The 16,988-nt window shown below is 42.4% G+C and overlaps 1 protein-coding gene across 1 annotated transcript in view; it reads right to left on the reverse strand.

The window, feature by feature from the left end:
* Nucleotides 1-11,773: 11,773 nt before the first annotated feature.
* LOC143943060 (photoreceptor outer segment membrane glycoprotein 2-like) overlaps nt 11,774-16,988 on the reverse strand; it is a 57,047-nt gene continuing 51,832 nt past the window's right edge. The window contains exon 4 of the mRNA XM_077464562.1: nt 11,774-16,753. Coding sequence (XP_077320688.1) covers nt 16,487-16,753 — 267 coding nt within the window. The 3' untranslated portion in view covers nt 11,774-16,486. The remainder of the gene's footprint in view (nt 16,754-16,988) is intronic.

Genomic DNA, 16,988 nt, shown 5'->3' on the forward strand with positions numbered 1-16,988 from the left:
TGGTACTACAGCCTCTCCGACATTTCTAAAGCAAAAGGTGTGGCCATTGGGATTCGTAGGGGAACCGCGTTCACATTTGAGGATATGTTGAGTGATCCTGCGGGACGTTTTCTGTTTCTCCGGGGCACCCTGGGCAGCATGCAGTGTACTTTGGCCACTTTGTATTCCCCTAACAAAAACCAAGCGAGTTTTCTTGCCTCCACACTCAGCTCCTTGTGGAGTTTTGCCCGTGGATGCATCCTACTAGCGGGCGACTTTAATGTTCCCCTGGAACCTACTTTAGACACCTCTAGGGGTGGTTCCTCGCTATCCTGCAGAGGATTGAGGTTTATACGCTCTCGACTCCATGACCTGCAGTTGATGGATGTCTGGAGAATTAATCACCCGCGGGAAAGGGACTTTACCTACTATTCCTCCGTACACCAAACATATTCTAGAATTGATCTGTGTTTCATTGATCATCAACACCTACCGCTCATAGTGAAGTCAAGCATTGACTCCTCCCCCTTGTCCGATCACGCACCGATCTCCTTAACCATCAAAGTAGAGTCCATACCCCTGAAATCCACTAATTGGAAATTGAACGAGGACCTGATAGCAGAGGAGTCAGATAAAAAGGTGATGGGTGACAATTTAGAGTTTTATTTTAAGACTAATGTAAGTCCTGACGTCTCACCGGGAGTGTTATGGGAGGCCCACAAGGTGTATATTAGGGGTAAGTTCATGGAATTGGGATCTAGGAAAAAGAGGGAGCGCATGCTACACCAGTCTACCCTGTTGCGTGACATTGCAGACTTAGAACGCCAGCATAAACTGAACCAGACTCCGGCCCTTTTCCACGCTCTGACGGAGAAACGGGAGACCCTAAAGTCCCTCCTTCATTTGGACCAAAAGCGACGATCTCGGATAGTAGCTCACCGATTTTATGAGTGGGGGGATAAACCCAGTAGGTTGTTGGCCAACTCGGTGCGACAGCGTAAAAATGCGGAGTTTATTGCTAAAGTTAAGACCCCCTCGGGAGACCTGGTGTTTGATACCCCCCGTATAGCCCGGACATTCAGGGACTTTTATCAACGTCTGTATCAGGTGCACCAGGACGTCCAAGATAGACACACGGGGACGCCTTATTAGGGACTATCTGGCCCATGCCGCCCTCCCGACGCTCTCCATGGAGGTTTTGGCTTCCTTGGAGGGTGAGTTTACGGCTGCGGAGCTTCTGGGCGCCATGAAGAGTATGGCCTGTGGTAGGGCCCCGGGACCGGACGGCCCCACGGTGTCTTATTATCGAGCGTACGCTGACATACTGCTTCCTTACTTGACCAATTACGCTAACGTGACCTCGACCGGCGGAGACCTTCGCCCGGAGACCACTCATGCCCACATCACTGTATTACCCAAGGCGGGCAAGGACCCTAGTGACTGCGTGAGCTACCGCCCTATCTCGCTCTTGAATATTGACGCGAAGATTTATGCTAAAGCTATAGCGAACAGGCTGCTCCCCTTGATACCACAATGGATCTCGCGGGATCAGACGGGATTCATCCCTGGGAGGGAGGCGCGGGATAACTCTCTTCGCACACTTTCACTGATGGCATATGTGCGGCGGACTTCCCAGCCCACCCTGTTACTCTCCACGGATGCGTTTGACAGGGTGGACTGGGACTACCTTATGGCTACGCTGGCGCACCTAGGCATTGGTCCCTCTTTGCGCTCTAAAATATTGGCGTTATATCACCGCCCCACTGCTCAGATACGGATTAATGGCACCCTTAGTGACCCCTTCACCTTATACAATGGCGCCAGGGATGCCCGCTCTCGCCAATTTTATTTGCGATCTCCCTGGAACCCTTTCTCTCCCTTATCAGGCAAAACCCGAGTATACATGGCATATCAATAGGTAAGACGGAACACAAATACGCGGCTTACGCTGATGATATATTGTTTTATGTACAACAACCATTGATCACCCTCCCCAATCTTATGTCTGAGTTTTCGGCCTATGGCTCGGTCTCGAATTTTAAAATTAATATGTCCAAATCGGAACTGTTAAACATCTCTGTCCCTGCCAGACAGGTGTCTCACCTGAAACGGAACTATCCCTTTACTTGGCAGCTGAGCTCCATGAAATATTTAGGCATCCAACTTACGCCCTCCCCATCGTCCCTTTTTCGCGCTAACTTTCTACCCCTGCTCAACACACTTAGGTCTGATATCCAGAAATGGTCCCAGCTACGACATTCTTGGTTGGGCAGAATTGGGCTGGTTAAGATGAATTTGCTGCCCAGGGTGCTCTTCATGCTTCAGATGGTCCCGTTTGGGATACCGGTGGGATTTTTTACAATCTTGACATCTTTGGTATATCGATACATATGGAATAGGAAAAGACCCAGAGTGCCTAGATCTCTCCTCACCCGCCCTAAATGTAAGGGTGGCTTAGCAGTGCCAGACTTTAAACTTTATTATAGATCCATTGTGCTGACTAGGCTTTCTGATTTGAAATATTGCAAAGACACGAAACTCTGGGTGACTTTAGAAACGGACCTATGTGGCGCTGAACCTTCCACACTGATGTGGATCCCGAGAAAATTCCGGACTCTTTTGCCTACCACGTCACCGCTAACGCACTCATCCTTGATGGTATGGGACTCTATCTGTAGGACGCATGGCTGGTTGTATAACTCCCCCCTGATGCCCTTGGTGGGTCACAATTTCTTCCCACCGGGTAACATGGACCCTCAGATTCATCTGTGGCGGCTGGGCAATATCGTCTACCTACATCAATTCGCCGGCCCCTCCGGCGTTTTGTTACTTTCTTCCATCATGGGTGATTCCCCCATATCCTATATGGACCGCTGGAAACATCATCAACTGTTGAACTTTGTTCGCTTGCTCCCAAAACCCTTGCGCTCCTCGGCGGAGCTTACACCTATGGAAACCGCATTTGCCGACCCTAGCCCGACTGAGAGGCCGGTTTCGTACTTTTATCAAGCACTGCTGTCCCTCACCTCTACTGGTACTCCCACATTCCTACGGTACTGGGAAAGGGAACTGCATACGGATCTCTCACCGTCCCAGAAATCACAAATCTTAACCCTGGCTCATACATCCTCCGGATCCTCTAAAGCATCAGATATGGCGTATAAACTTTTGACCAGATGGCACTACACGCCTGTAGTATTACACAGGTTTTCTCCTCAGTCCTCCCCACTGTGTTGGCGGGAGTGTGGAGAGGAAGCCACTCATGCTCATATTTGGTGGTACTGCCCGAGGATCCGCCCATTATGGCTGGCGATTCTATATTGGATTAAAGAGATCCAGGGTTGGGAAGTCCCTAACGACCCATGGTATGTTCTGTTCCACTGCACGGGGAAGCCAACGGGCCCTTATAAAAGGTCGATTACACCACACCTTCTAAATGCCGCCAAAACCCTCATCCCACAGTTTTGGAAACTGAGGAAGATCCCCACGCTCCGGCGTTGGTTACTCAACGTGGATAACACCTATTACATGGAGGACATGATTCTCTCCCTCCGGGGTAAATCTGAGCTGGCGACGAAGATCTGGGCCTGTTGGGTTGCCTTTAAATATTCCTCTAGTTATGCAGCCATAATGTCTCAACCAATGTGATGTGATCATAACTCTTACGGTTTCTACTGTAATTTTGGAGTTGTTCATCAGAGGTGGACCTGCCTTCCTTCCCCCCCCCCCCCCCGCTCCCACATCCCCCCCTTATTTCTCTACATCTCTTTCTTTTTCTTTACTCTTTCTCTATCTCTGTCTATTGTATTCTCTCTTTAATAATGGAAGAGAGGGGTGTATTTGTTTTACCGCGGAGGTTGTTCGTTCCAGCAGCGGTGATTTATACCTCTGGTGGCTAGACCCTCGTGGGCAGTAGATTGCTCTGATCCATAGTAACTAACGATGTAATAACACTGCCCCCGGTATTGGTTTATGTATTGATTGATATGCTATTGTACATGCTTCTCTTCTTCAATAAACATTAATTAAAAAAAAAAAAAGCTTGTTGGTTATGGTCAACCCAATGGAAATGACAGGTCCTATATCTCGTCCTCAAAACTACATCAAACAATCAAATTATCGATTGTAACCACCATAGGTAACCATACAAACGGGAGGTAGAAGCTTGGTATCATAGATCATAAACCATGCAAATAGAGAGCATAGCATGATACCATTTCATGAGTTTTTATTAAAAGAATATAAAAAATGAACACTCACATGTCAGCTTTTTATTTTTACCAAAAATATGTAGAAGAATATATATGGGCCTAAACTGATGAATGAATTGTTGTTTTTACTTTTTTTTTTTATTGTATATGTATAATAAAAAAAGTTAAAAAAAAATTATAAATATATATATATAAATTGTTTATTTTTTTTTTATTTTTTTTTTGTTGTGTGTGTGTGTTGCTATTTTTTGTTTATAGCACAAAAAAAACTGCAGAGGTGATCAAAAACCACGAAAAAAGCTATATTTGTTGGAAAAGGGCATCGATTTTATTTGGGCAGAGCGTCATATGACCGCGCAATTGTCAGTTAAAATAACTCAGTGCCATGTTGCAAGAAACGGCCTGTTCATTAAGGGGGTAAATCCTTCCGGGGCTGACATGGTTAATTGAGCAAGCTCAAGTTAGAGGCTGATTTGATGGAGATATGGGACTATATTGGTATCCTGCGATTTTGATATGACTGTATACCTTTTACCATTCTTAATAATCTCAACAATGTAAAAATGCTTATTATGTTGTATTACCCTATTTTGTATAACTAATAAAAACATTTGAAACAAGCTGATTTGCTACCATGCACAAGTGCATCAGATTCTGAGTGTTTCAATGTCCGTAATTCTACCTCACTGTGTATCTACATAGAAAAGTCAAATAATCACATATAGTAAATACAGTACTGGCGAGCATGACAATGTCGGCACAGGCTCTGCCACCTAGTAATTGCTACTGAATACATGTGAAAGATTCACTATTTATCTGCAGTTGTGGAGGGGCGTTGAAACAATTCTGAACTCACAAGCTTTATTTCTGTTTTGGAATTTTATATGATACTTTTTAGGAGTGGTGGTGTGACCCAGTGACTGTATATGTATTTGTAATGGTTATTTCTACTGCATTATTGAAATAGTGGTGAGACCCACTGGTTTACATATTACTGTATCAGCTTTATTGAGTGCATTCTAGTAATAATGGTGGGACCCATATTTATTTTTGTCTAATTAGTGGATATTTGTGAATTTTAGACACAGAGCTACTTTTTTGTGTTTAATTTATTCATGTACTAGTGTTCAGGTGTGTTAGTGCAGCTAACTTCAGCCCCGGAAGGATTCCTGACCAGAGCACTTTTTGGGATTCAATTGCACGGTCATGCGATGTGGCTCCCAAACACAATTGACGTCCTTTTTTCCCACAAATAGAGCTTTCTTTTGGTGGCATTTGATCACCCCTGCGGTTTTTATTTTTTGCGCTATAAACAAAAAACGTAAATTCTGAAAAACGCATTTTTTACTATAATAAATATCCCCCCAAAATATATAAAAACATTTTTTTTCCTCAGTTTAGGCCGATACGTATTCCTCTGCATATTTTTGGTAAAAAAAAATTGCAGTAAGCGTTGGGTTTGCGCAAAAGTTATAGCGTCTACAAAATAGGGGATAGTTTTATGGCTTTTTTATTAATAATTTTTTTTTTTACTAGTAATGGCACGTTCAGCGTTTTTTTTATCGTAACTGCGGCATTATGGAGGACACGTCAGATAATTTTGACAAATTTTTTGGACCGTTGGCATTAATACAGCGATTAATGCTATAAAATTGGATTTATTACTGTATAAATGTCACTGGAAGTGAAGGGGTTAACCACTAGGGGGCGGGGAGGGGTTAAGTGTGTCCTAGGGGAGTGTTTCTAACTGTCTGGGGGTGGACTGTGTGTGACGTGACACAGATCGCTGCTCCCGATGACAGGGAGCAGACTATCGGTGTCCTGTCATTAGGCAGAACGGGGAGATGCTGTTTACATCTCCCCGTACTTGAGCTATGTGATACGATCGCGGGTATCCCCGCGGCGATTGAGTCCGCGGGTCCCGCAGGCACAGTTACGGAGCTCGCAGCAAGCCCGCGCCGCCGGCGGAGAATTCAAAATAACGTGCAGGTAGGTTACTTTGCCCAGCCGTGCCATTCTGCCAACGTATATATGCTGAATAGCTGATATTAACGTATTTATCGGCGTATAACATTAACTTTTTTCCCCTTAAAATCAGGGGAAAATCGTGGGTGCGTGTTATACCCGATCCCCCACTGATTTTAAGGAAAGGAGCGAGCGGAGCCGAGATACACGAAGCCAAAGTACACTCTGCTTTACTCGGCTCCTCACGCAGTCCCGCCCAACCTCCACTGATTGCGAGAGGAGCGAGCGCCGCTCACATACAGAAAGCAGAGTGTACTTCGGCTAGTCTCGGCTCCCCTCACAGTCCCGCCCCTGACTGTGAGCAGAGCCGAGACTAGCTGAAGTACACTAGGCTTTCTGTATGTCAGCGGCGCTCGCTCCTCTCGCAATCAGTAGAGGTGGGCGGGATTGTGTGAGGAGCCGAGTAAAGCCGAAGTATGCTTGGCTTTCTGTATCCTGGCTCCGCTCGCTCCTCTCCATCGGCGCCAAATTTAAAACAAGAAAATGATGCAAAGAGACTGGCAAGGCTGCAAAGGCACTGGGCAAGGCTACAATGAGGGACAGGGCTGCAGATGGACACTGATAAGGCTGCATTGATGGGCATTTTAATGTAAGTTTTTTTCCTTAAACTTCCCTCCTAAAAGTTTTTTCCTTAAAATTCCCTCCTAAACTTGGGGTGCGTGTTATACGCCGATAAATACAGTAGTTATTTATACCATTTCATAAACTTTTTTTATACATTGCTGCTAAACAGACTCAGTAGCTGGCCTGAGGTTTGAAATATATGAAAACATAAAGCTATGTCTAATTATGTGTATGCACAGATCATCTACTGTGATCGTTAAAAAAACTGTCCTTTGGGGAAAGAAGATATTTATTTTATAAGATCCACAAAAATAGTCCTAGTAAACCTCTATAACCATTTACACTAGATAATTGTTAAAAATTGAACACTGATATGCAGATTGTGCTCTGATTAGGTATTCAAAGCTCCCTAAGAAATGAATTCACTAATTGGAAATAACGTGATTGCATTTATAATTGGTAGCAAAACCATCAGTGGTACAGATAACAAGCTTGTTAATGTCTCATACCCAATTACTGCATATAGATGTTCAGCCCAGTAAAATGTAGACTACTTTAATGGAGATCTCCACTCTAAACTAACACTATTTTTATTGTTTCTAATCTTAGGTCTCTAAAAAATGACCATTTTCGTTGACATTATACTATCTCATCCAGCTTCAGAAACAAATCGGTCCTAAACCAGATACCTTCAATAGCTCAATTTGTGTGTCATATTGAGGTCAGTGAAAGACATGCTGTGCCATCACCTTAGAGAGGAGCTCCTCTTCAGATACTGTAGCTGCTGACTTTTATTATAAAGACACTTGCCTGTCCAGGGATCCTGTGATGTCGGTGCCCCAAGCCGTATTTTCAATCAGTTTCGGGTGCAGGTGCTGACATCTGTAGTAAGGGAAACAGAAAGGCTTCACGGCCTGTTTCCTACTGTGAATGCGCTAGTTGCACTATGCTTTCTGAAGGATTCTGCCATCTTCTGGGACCTGTGTGTCTCTCAAAGAGTAGGGAGGGGTGGGAGGGAACAAATGTCATAGATCGCCGATCTTACCTGAAAGTGCCACTGCCACATTTGGCACTTTTTGGGGGAGTGGGTACCTGGTTTTGACAGATACCCGCTCCCCCTCTCCCAAAAAAAGCGCCAAATGTGGCAGTGGAGGGGGTGCAAACACGCAGAGTTTTCCCTTTTGGGTGGTTGTAATATATTTTTGAGGGTTTTAACATTCTAGCACAAAATACTGTTTGTTACATGTGAATAAAAAGTCCCAGAAGAGGTTTGGACCTGGAGGTGGTTAAAAGATGACAGGTACTGCATGGATGGATGGCTCCTGCTCTCTTCCTTCTCACACCTTACCAAGCCTCACTCTTATAAATGAGATGCCCAAAAACTGGTTACTGGGTTGCTTTTCATATACCGGTCTCGGCAGCAAAAACACATACCAAGAAAACAGGAAGGAGTACCATTTAAAAAATAATAATTATTAGTAGAACAGCTAGTATGACAAGCATATTGCACAGCACCACTGACTCTCTAAGTGGGTGTGATCAAGTCACTGCTAAACTCTTCCCTGCGCACGTTTCGTCCAACGGGACATCTTCCAATTGCCAGGATGTGATGGCGTGCCAATAAAAATTAATGGCACCCTGGCCCAACATGCATTTTTGCAAGTTGAGGTAACACAGAAAGAAAGATCACCAAAAGACCATTATACAAAAGATCTTTAATAAACGCATCACCACAAAAATCAGTGGGCATAGCTAGTTTTTGGGTGGATGATCAATATTCTCCATGTCTTTTTATTCGCTTTGAAGTAAACATTTTTTTGGGAGGGAGGAGAGCTAAAAGGTTCACTTGGCTTCCCCCTCCCTCCACATCAGCATGTACTCACTATGCCCTTTTGTTTGGCTGCCAGGAGCAACCTAAAATACACTATAAGGTATAAGTGAGCCATGTGACTCAATCCCCCTCACTGGTGTGACAGCTCTCTGTGCTTGATTGCCCCAACACTGTCTGGGGCTGGGGAAATATCTATAGCCCTGTGTGAGGTCTGGAGCTTACACAGGGCTTTCTTTCCCCAATCCCAGCAGCTGACTGGAATAGCAGGTGTGGGAGAAAAGGTAAGTATATGCTGCATGGATAGAGAAAAGGCTAAGTTTAAGATGTGAACTATCATACAAACTTGCCATGTGTATTTCCTTTTATATGGGATTGTCAGATTATTTGCCACTGCTGCCTTAGTATAAATATGCTGTTTTTTTGTTTGTTTTTTGGTAATATAGGTTTTTAAAGTGCTCCCTTTTTTGCACTTTTATCTATTAATATATATTATAATGGTTAATTTTAGTACTTCCGAAAAGCACATTCTAACTCTTATTCACACAGGCCTTATAATCGGCTCAAAATGTTTTGAAATTATATTTGTTAATGTATTTATAAAGCAGGAAATGCAACTTCTAAAAAATTTGCCACTGGCCTTTGCAGCAAGGAGCATTGGAAGGCAACGCATATCAAGCAAAAGCCAAGGAAAAATCATTGGAAAAATTCCCAGCTCTACTTACCAGCCAGCCTGCGACCAACCAGATTAACCTGTCTATCAGTATGCATTTAAAAACAGAGGTTTAGTTGCACAAATTTGCAAATACATGTGTAAGCAACAGGCCCCAGCAAGGCACACTGTGATCTGTAGACCCTACCTCTAACTTATAAGAGGTTCCACAGTGTAAGCACGTGGGTAAGTTGCACAGATATGCAAATTACCCACGTGTATATACTTTACACGACTAATCCTTAAAATTCATTCTCCCTCTAAAGTAAACCTGTACTCCATTTTAGTCTTTTTAGTAATAGTCCTGCCTCAGAGCAGACGCTGCAAAATACCTGTTTTAGGCTCCTTTCACTCTGATGCCGTATGGTTTGACCACATCGTAGGTGTAGCACAGATTTGGTACGGGTTAGAAGTGCTTTCCCACCCATAGAGTTGTATTATGTCCCTTGGTTTTTGTTTGCTTTCTGAAACTGCACCAAAAGTCCTGCATGCCGGAGTTTTAGTGCGCTTGCTCTGGTCCCCCCAGCAACACTTCCCCAAACTTATGGTCAGGAAGCGCACATTAAGCAGGTTACATTGATCTTGATATCTTTGTTATTCCATGTCCCATCTTCCAAGCCCTGGCTGAAGACATTTTAATATACACTGCAGGAGCAGGCCTTGCATTGCTTGGTTCAACTTCGGTGTATGTACGGCTATAGTCACAGCCAGTAGAGCACACCAAAGGGTGGCTTCACACTACCCTGCAAGGGAACAGAGCTATGTTAATGGCAAGGAGGAAAGGTGTTGAGGGGGAACCATCTGAGGCAAGAGTAAGGAAGCATAGAGTATAATGTATGTTCAACCCCAATTCCAAAAAAGTTGGGACGCAGTTTAAGATCTACATAAAAACAGAATGCAATGATTTGTAAATCTCTGAGGCTCCATTCACACTTGTGCGACTTGTCATGCCACTTTGGACACAGAGTGGCATGACAAGTAGCAGCCCATGTATTTCATTGTCAGCTGTTCAAATCTATGTGATGTAAAAAAGGTTCCTGCCCAACTCTGATGTGACTTGATTGCCATAGACTGCAATGTTAAAGTGGATGTAAACCCGATTCATTAAAATTGAGCTGGGCACATATATCTGCAGTTTTTTGTTATCTCTCTTTAAAGCTGTCTCCTGCTCCAGTCTTCTGTTATCAGCCTGACATATTCTCTGTCACATATGATAAAAGCAGCCTGAGTTTTGTGTTGGGGAGGATGCTATAAACAGATTAGCAGAGCCCTGAACTATTCAACAATTGGCTCTGAAAGTCTCTACCTATGAGGAGTGAGGATGTGTGCCTTTCCTCCAATCAGCTATCTTGGCTGTATGCCCAGGCTTCACTGCAGTGTTGAAGAAGAAGAGAAAATATCTAAACATGATCTGAACATTCTAAACCGTATGTAAATCTGAGGACAGCAGATATACATGTAAAACTTATGTAGGATGATTTGTTTGATCCCTGTGTATCATCTGACGCAGATCACTTCACTGGGTATATGTGAGGGTTACATCCACTTTAATGCTTAAAAGTCACATCTTAACCACTTACAGACCGGACCATTTTGCTGGTCAAAGACCAGACCACTTTTTGCGATTCGGCACTGCATCGCTTTAACTGACAATTGATTGGTTTGCGCAAAAGTTATAGCGTTTACAAAATAGGGATAGTTTTATGGCATTTTTATTATTATTTTTTTTACTAGTAATGGCGGCGATCAGCGATTTTTATTGTCACCTCGACATTGTGGCGGACACATCAGACATTTTTGACACATTTTTGGGACCATTGTCATTTATACAATAATCACTGCTATATAAATGCAGTGATTCCTGTGTAAATGACACTGGCAGTGAAGGAGTTAACCAGTGGGTGGCAGTGTAGGGGTTAAGTGTTCCTAGGGATGTGTTACTAACTGTGGGGGGGTTGGGCTTTCATTTAGTGAACACTGATCTCCATTCAGCCGTCCCGTGAGACGATTCGCAGGTATGCCCGCGGCGATCGAGTCCGCGGGACCCGCAATCGGTTTTACGGGGGTCCCGACCGGAATGCGAGCGCGCTGCCGGGGGCGCGCTCGCGATGGCAGGGCGGCATTGAAGATTGGATGTACCTGTATGCCAATATGCCTGCCCGTGCCATTCTGCCGATGTACGTCGGCCTGCGCTGGTCAGGAACCGGTTAATGTTCTCAATGCAACAGTCAAAGTAAGCATCCAAGTCGCACCCATCCAACATTGCATCAAAGTTGCAATGTAAAGTCTCTATGGAAATTGCACAAAAAACCTCAAACCTGGACCCTCGCATGTGAAATCAGACTGTAGCCGCCTTAAGTAATAATTTTTCATTAGTTTAAAAAAAAAAAAAACTGTCACATGACACTAAAAATAGTTATCTCTTGTAGTGAGTAAAAGTCCAGATGGCTGCACTCCAACAAAATCACCTTTTATTGATCAAAAAAAGTATCAGTCCATACAGCAAACAGATGACAGAATATACAGCACAACTAATGTGTTTCACAGCTCCTCTAATGCTTAGTCATAGCTAAAGTGATAAGCTAAAATATGGGTATTATATACACATAAATGCTCAATTGCATTTGGTTCAATACAACTCTATGTATAGCTAATATAACACACATGAGGGTAGTTGATTATTAAACAACTGTCCCAAAAGGCAGGACTGCTCTCTTAACCATTTATTGTAAAGAATACCTGAAAACAGATTTAAAACCTTTGCAAGTTAAAAACAAAAGAAACATGTAATAAAACACACATATATGTTTATTTAGTCTTCATCATAGTGGCATATGCACCAAAGCAGACTTATCCGAACCACACAAGTGAGGGCGAGTATACATATAATAAAGTCCGCACATAAAACCGCATGTTTACATAGATCAAAAATAATATACCGTCCTTAAGACAAATATCTAAACAAATGCTCCAGTGCACAGACCACTAGAAAAAAGGATAAAAGACCAATAGAAAAGCAGCCTATACAAAAATGGATGACAATAGTGCATAAAAAGAGATATCATATCATCTTATATCATTAAACTCTGAGCTATCAGCAACATAGTGTAAACATCTATTTTGTTATATTTTACTACTATACTGTGTTCCATAGATCTGGAGATCAGAATGGGATGCTCCCACTATTCATAAGAATAGGAAACATCCCATTCGAAGTTAAGACCCACAGGTTTTCTGGTATTTAAACTAAAAATCCAGAAGACTTCCTTCTTTGATAACATCCTGAACTTGTCCCCACCTCTTTGGTAACAAAACTTTTTCGACCCCCTGTATAGAGAAACCAGATACATTCTTGGCATTGAACTCATTCCAATGCTTAGCCACATTTTTTTTCTCCAGGTGTCTGTAATTGGTATCTACGAGTACTTGAGCAAAAGTATCAGTACTCGTACTCTGTCTTAAAAAATTGCCATCGGTGCATCTCTATGAGAAAATGTAGCATTTTAGGGGGAAAAAAGGTAGGTTTGAAATTGGCAGCAACAAAAAAAGTTGAAGCAGGCTATGTTTACTTAGGTCCAGCATCCCCTCTTATAACAGCACTCTGTAAACATCTGGGAACTCGGGAAGCCAGTTGAGGGGCACCATCTGAGGCAAGAGTAAGGAAGCATACAGTATAATGTATGTACAACCCCAATTCCAAAAAAGTTGGGACGCTGTGTAAGATCTACATAAAAACAGAATGCAATGATTTGTTTGCTGGCGTTTTGTGAGAAGAATGTTGTCCCTTTCTTGCCTGATATAGGATTCTAACTGCTCAACAGTCCTAGGTCTTCACTTTCAATAGGTATTTAACACCTGCTATAGGCCGGGAGGGGGCTCTATTGTCCTGACTGGACATCCTATGATGTCCTTCAGAGCAAGCTGCTCGTAAGTGCCCCTGGGGGAAAAACGGTGGTGCAGTGTGTAGCTCGGAGACACAGCATATCGATCACGGTGAAGTGCCTATGAAGTAGATTCTCTACCACATGATCAGCTGTGTCCAATCACAGCTGATCAGTGTAAATGGGAAGTGCCAGTTTTTGGCTTTCCTCTACTCGTGCTGACAGCACGTGAGTAGAGGAGAGACGATAAGCGGCTCTCCTGGTGGTGGGGGGGTTCTAATCTGATGATCAGTGCATTGATTATCAGTACAGTCCCATCAGCGATGCCAATCAGTGCTGCATATTTGTGCCTCCTCATCATTGCCTGTCAGTGCAGCCTCAGCGCACGAGATAAATTATTTATTTACAGAATTTTGTAAAGTGACATGACCTGTACAAATGTTCAAAGGTAATCAACATTGTAAAAAGGTACTAAGTTCTGCTGTGAGACATAGAAAACCGTAACGGTTATGATGCAGATCAATACGTATAGCATAATATAAGCTAGGTTTACAGTACCAAAAACACATATGAGCTACGGGGAGAGGGCGAGGTGGGGAGAAAGGGAAGGAGGGCACATGTATAATTACCATAAACTGGGAGACAATATCAGAGTATGTATGAGTAGGGCCTTGCACAAAAAAAAAAAAGTTAAGAGACATAGTAGTCCGGGCCTCCCAGAACAGATGACTGAGAGAAGACAAAGAGAGGGAGAGAGAGGACAGAATGGAAAGAAGGGGAGAACAAAAGAAGGAAGTAGGGGACACTCCAGCCAAAAACCAGGGCATTAAGTGCCTATAGCATTGTCTAGCTTTAGTGGGGCATGGAGGGGTGGGCATATTATATCCACGGAGCTCAGTTTTTTTTTTTTTGGGAATTTCTTGTATATCTAGGAGAATGCTAGTAAGCTTTTCATTGATAAAAAAAAATTCTGTATGCGACATTGAACTTCTTTTATTACCACTTACTTTGCCAGCTTTTTGTTGCCTTTTATGTTGTCCCAACATTTTTGACACCTGTTGCTACCAACATTTCCTCTTTTTTTTCTTTGGTACTTTTTTCTCATTTTAAATTTTACATGTATAGTTTTAAGGGAACTCCTCGTTCTCTCCTGTACCTAGGGATCCAACTGACTTCCTCTATAGACACTATATATAGGGCAAACTATCCCCCATTATTTAAAAGACTTAAGGAAGATCTTCGTCGTTGGGCAGATTTTTCCCTTTCATGGTTTGGCAGAGTTAATTCAATAAAAATGACATTCTTACCTAGATTCCTTTTATTACTTTAGAACTATACTGGTAGCAGTCCAGAGGAGAGACATACAGCGTTTACAGGCTGAAGTTTTGCGTTTTGTGGGAGGTAGCAAGAAACCTCGGCTACAAATGCGGAGGTGCTTGGTCTTCCCAATTTATAGGCATATTACCAATCAGCTCAGATAGCCCAGCTAGCTTACACCACAGCTAAAGGTTCAGTCCCCCTTTGGGTCTCTTTAGAAGCATTAGCTTGTCATCTGTTTGCTATAGGATCCTTAATGTGTCTTCCCAATCATCGACACCCACCTATATTATGTCCCACCTTATCACATTCTTTGGGATATGGGATAGGACACGCAATCACAGTCCCTTTATTATCCCCTCATACACCACTAGCTCCCATTTTCTGTAACCTAGAGTTTCCAACTGGTTTGAATCCGCAACTGTTTCAGTGGTGGCTCAATAAAGGGGTGCTGAGAATCTGAGATTTTCTGAATGGGGATTAATTACACACTATACAATATTTTAAAGACAAGTTTCTAATGCCTCCTAACAAAATATTTAGATACAACCAAATCGCGTTTGCTACATCAAAACTTAACCAAGGGGTGGGCTCCCTCACGCTTACAGCATATGAATTAACATGTCAGGCCAGAGGCTTCCAGAGGGGTCGGATATCTGCCATACATACTTCTTTCACTGAGCCAGATTCAAAACCTGCCTATATGGATCAGTGGGAAAGGGATTTGAACCTTACTCTTGATCTGACTGAATGGTAAGATATTACTTATCAGTTATCCAAGATTTTCATTAACATTATTCTTAGAGGCCAACTATAAAACGCTCCTACGTTGGTACTTGGTACCCACCAGAGTAGCTAAGATGCATCCTTCCACTTCGCCAAACTGCTTCCAACGATGTGGACAGTTGGGGACGATGCACCATATTTGGTGGCAATGCCTCCTCGTAACTTTGGATTCGGATTTTTAATTTAATCAACTTAGTGATAGGGGTAAACATTTGCAGATCTCCTGAAGCTGCCCTCTTCCACAAATTGCCTGACGAAACACCCAAAAAATCTGTAAAATCGATTAACTATATATTGTTGGCTGCAAGAATTACAATCGCAAGACATTGGAAACAGTCGATAATCCCTCTTGAACAGGTTAATGGTAAACTCAAATGGATTATGATTAATGACAAACTCACCCATATTCTTTGTAATAAAACCAAGAAATGTAATATATGGGACCCATGGATTGACTACATTTTGACTCCATAGCGAACTCCAGGATGACCCCCCTCTCTCCTCCTTTCGCTTTTTCCCTTTTCTTCCTCTCTCCTCTCTTCTCCTTTTTGTTTTTTCTCTCCCAGAAATTTTGTACACAATACAGATGATCACATATGAGGCCTCCTACGATCATGGGTCCTGGGATTGCCCCAGAGACCGCAACCGGGACAAATACTACACAAACACGTTTTTGAAAATTTTTATATAGTTTTCACATTGTTACCAGATAAATGTTCAGAATTTTCATGGCTGTCTATTAAATATAAATTTGTAGAATCTCCTTTCTGTAGAAAACCATGTGTACAATGTAATATATATATCTCTCACGCACAATTTTATGCTTTGCAATCCTAAAATATCAGTCGTAGAAAACATAACTACTAATATTAATTTTCATTACATGAGTTAGATATTTTTTATTTACTGTAAGATTTACATTCATTTCATGTGACTCTTGTTCCCCTACAAATTAATTCTAATATCATCCAACAAACCATCTCACTGTATTACATGAATACATCAGTCTAATGGCTGTTGCTTTAAGCACATCCAATCCAAGTTCCTTAATTTAGTACTTTTGTAAATGTTTTCAGTCATGTACAGAGTCCTCAAACGATGTTAAAACTTCATAAAAAATAGCTGTTGCAGTGCAAAATATAAACAGTTTTATGGGCTGCAGTTGGCATCACACATACTGCGGTCAGCTAACTGTGGGGATGGAGCCTGGTGGAACGTTATCTGGGCCATAATCCGCTATTGGTATATCCACATTTGGATCAGATTTCCCAGAAAGGGTAGAGATCTGATTGAATTTACCCAGGTTCTTCATAATTTTGATATTTTGTTTAGCAGTTTCCATACAGCTGTTTTCCAGTAACCATCCATGGGATTCACTTTCTGGGTCTCCCAATATCAGCACATTTTCCATGGCAGTCTGAAGGTAACGTACACCAGTGAGGACTGAAAGCTGTAGAAGACAAAAAGAGTCATAGATCCACAGCAAATGTACAGTTGATAATACTATTATAACAACATAAATCAGGTATATTGGTGCTAAGGCATAGTAGCATGTAAATATTGTTTGGCTGTTGCCAAATATACTCGGTGAAAAGACTGCAGTTCAGTCATAAGACCTTTCTAGATATTTTCAACTGCAAAATTGAGCTAATGTAATCCCTGTTCCCAATCTGGCCAAATGTATT

Source organism: Lithobates pipiens, unplaced genomic scaffold, assembly GCF_037356315.1.
Source record: "Lithobates pipiens isolate NorthernLeopardFrog02 unplaced genomic scaffold, aLitPip1_a1.2 Scaffold_30, whole genome shotgun sequence".
In the NCBI taxonomy this organism is placed as follows: Eukaryota; Metazoa; Chordata; class Amphibia; order Anura; family Ranidae; genus Lithobates; species Lithobates pipiens.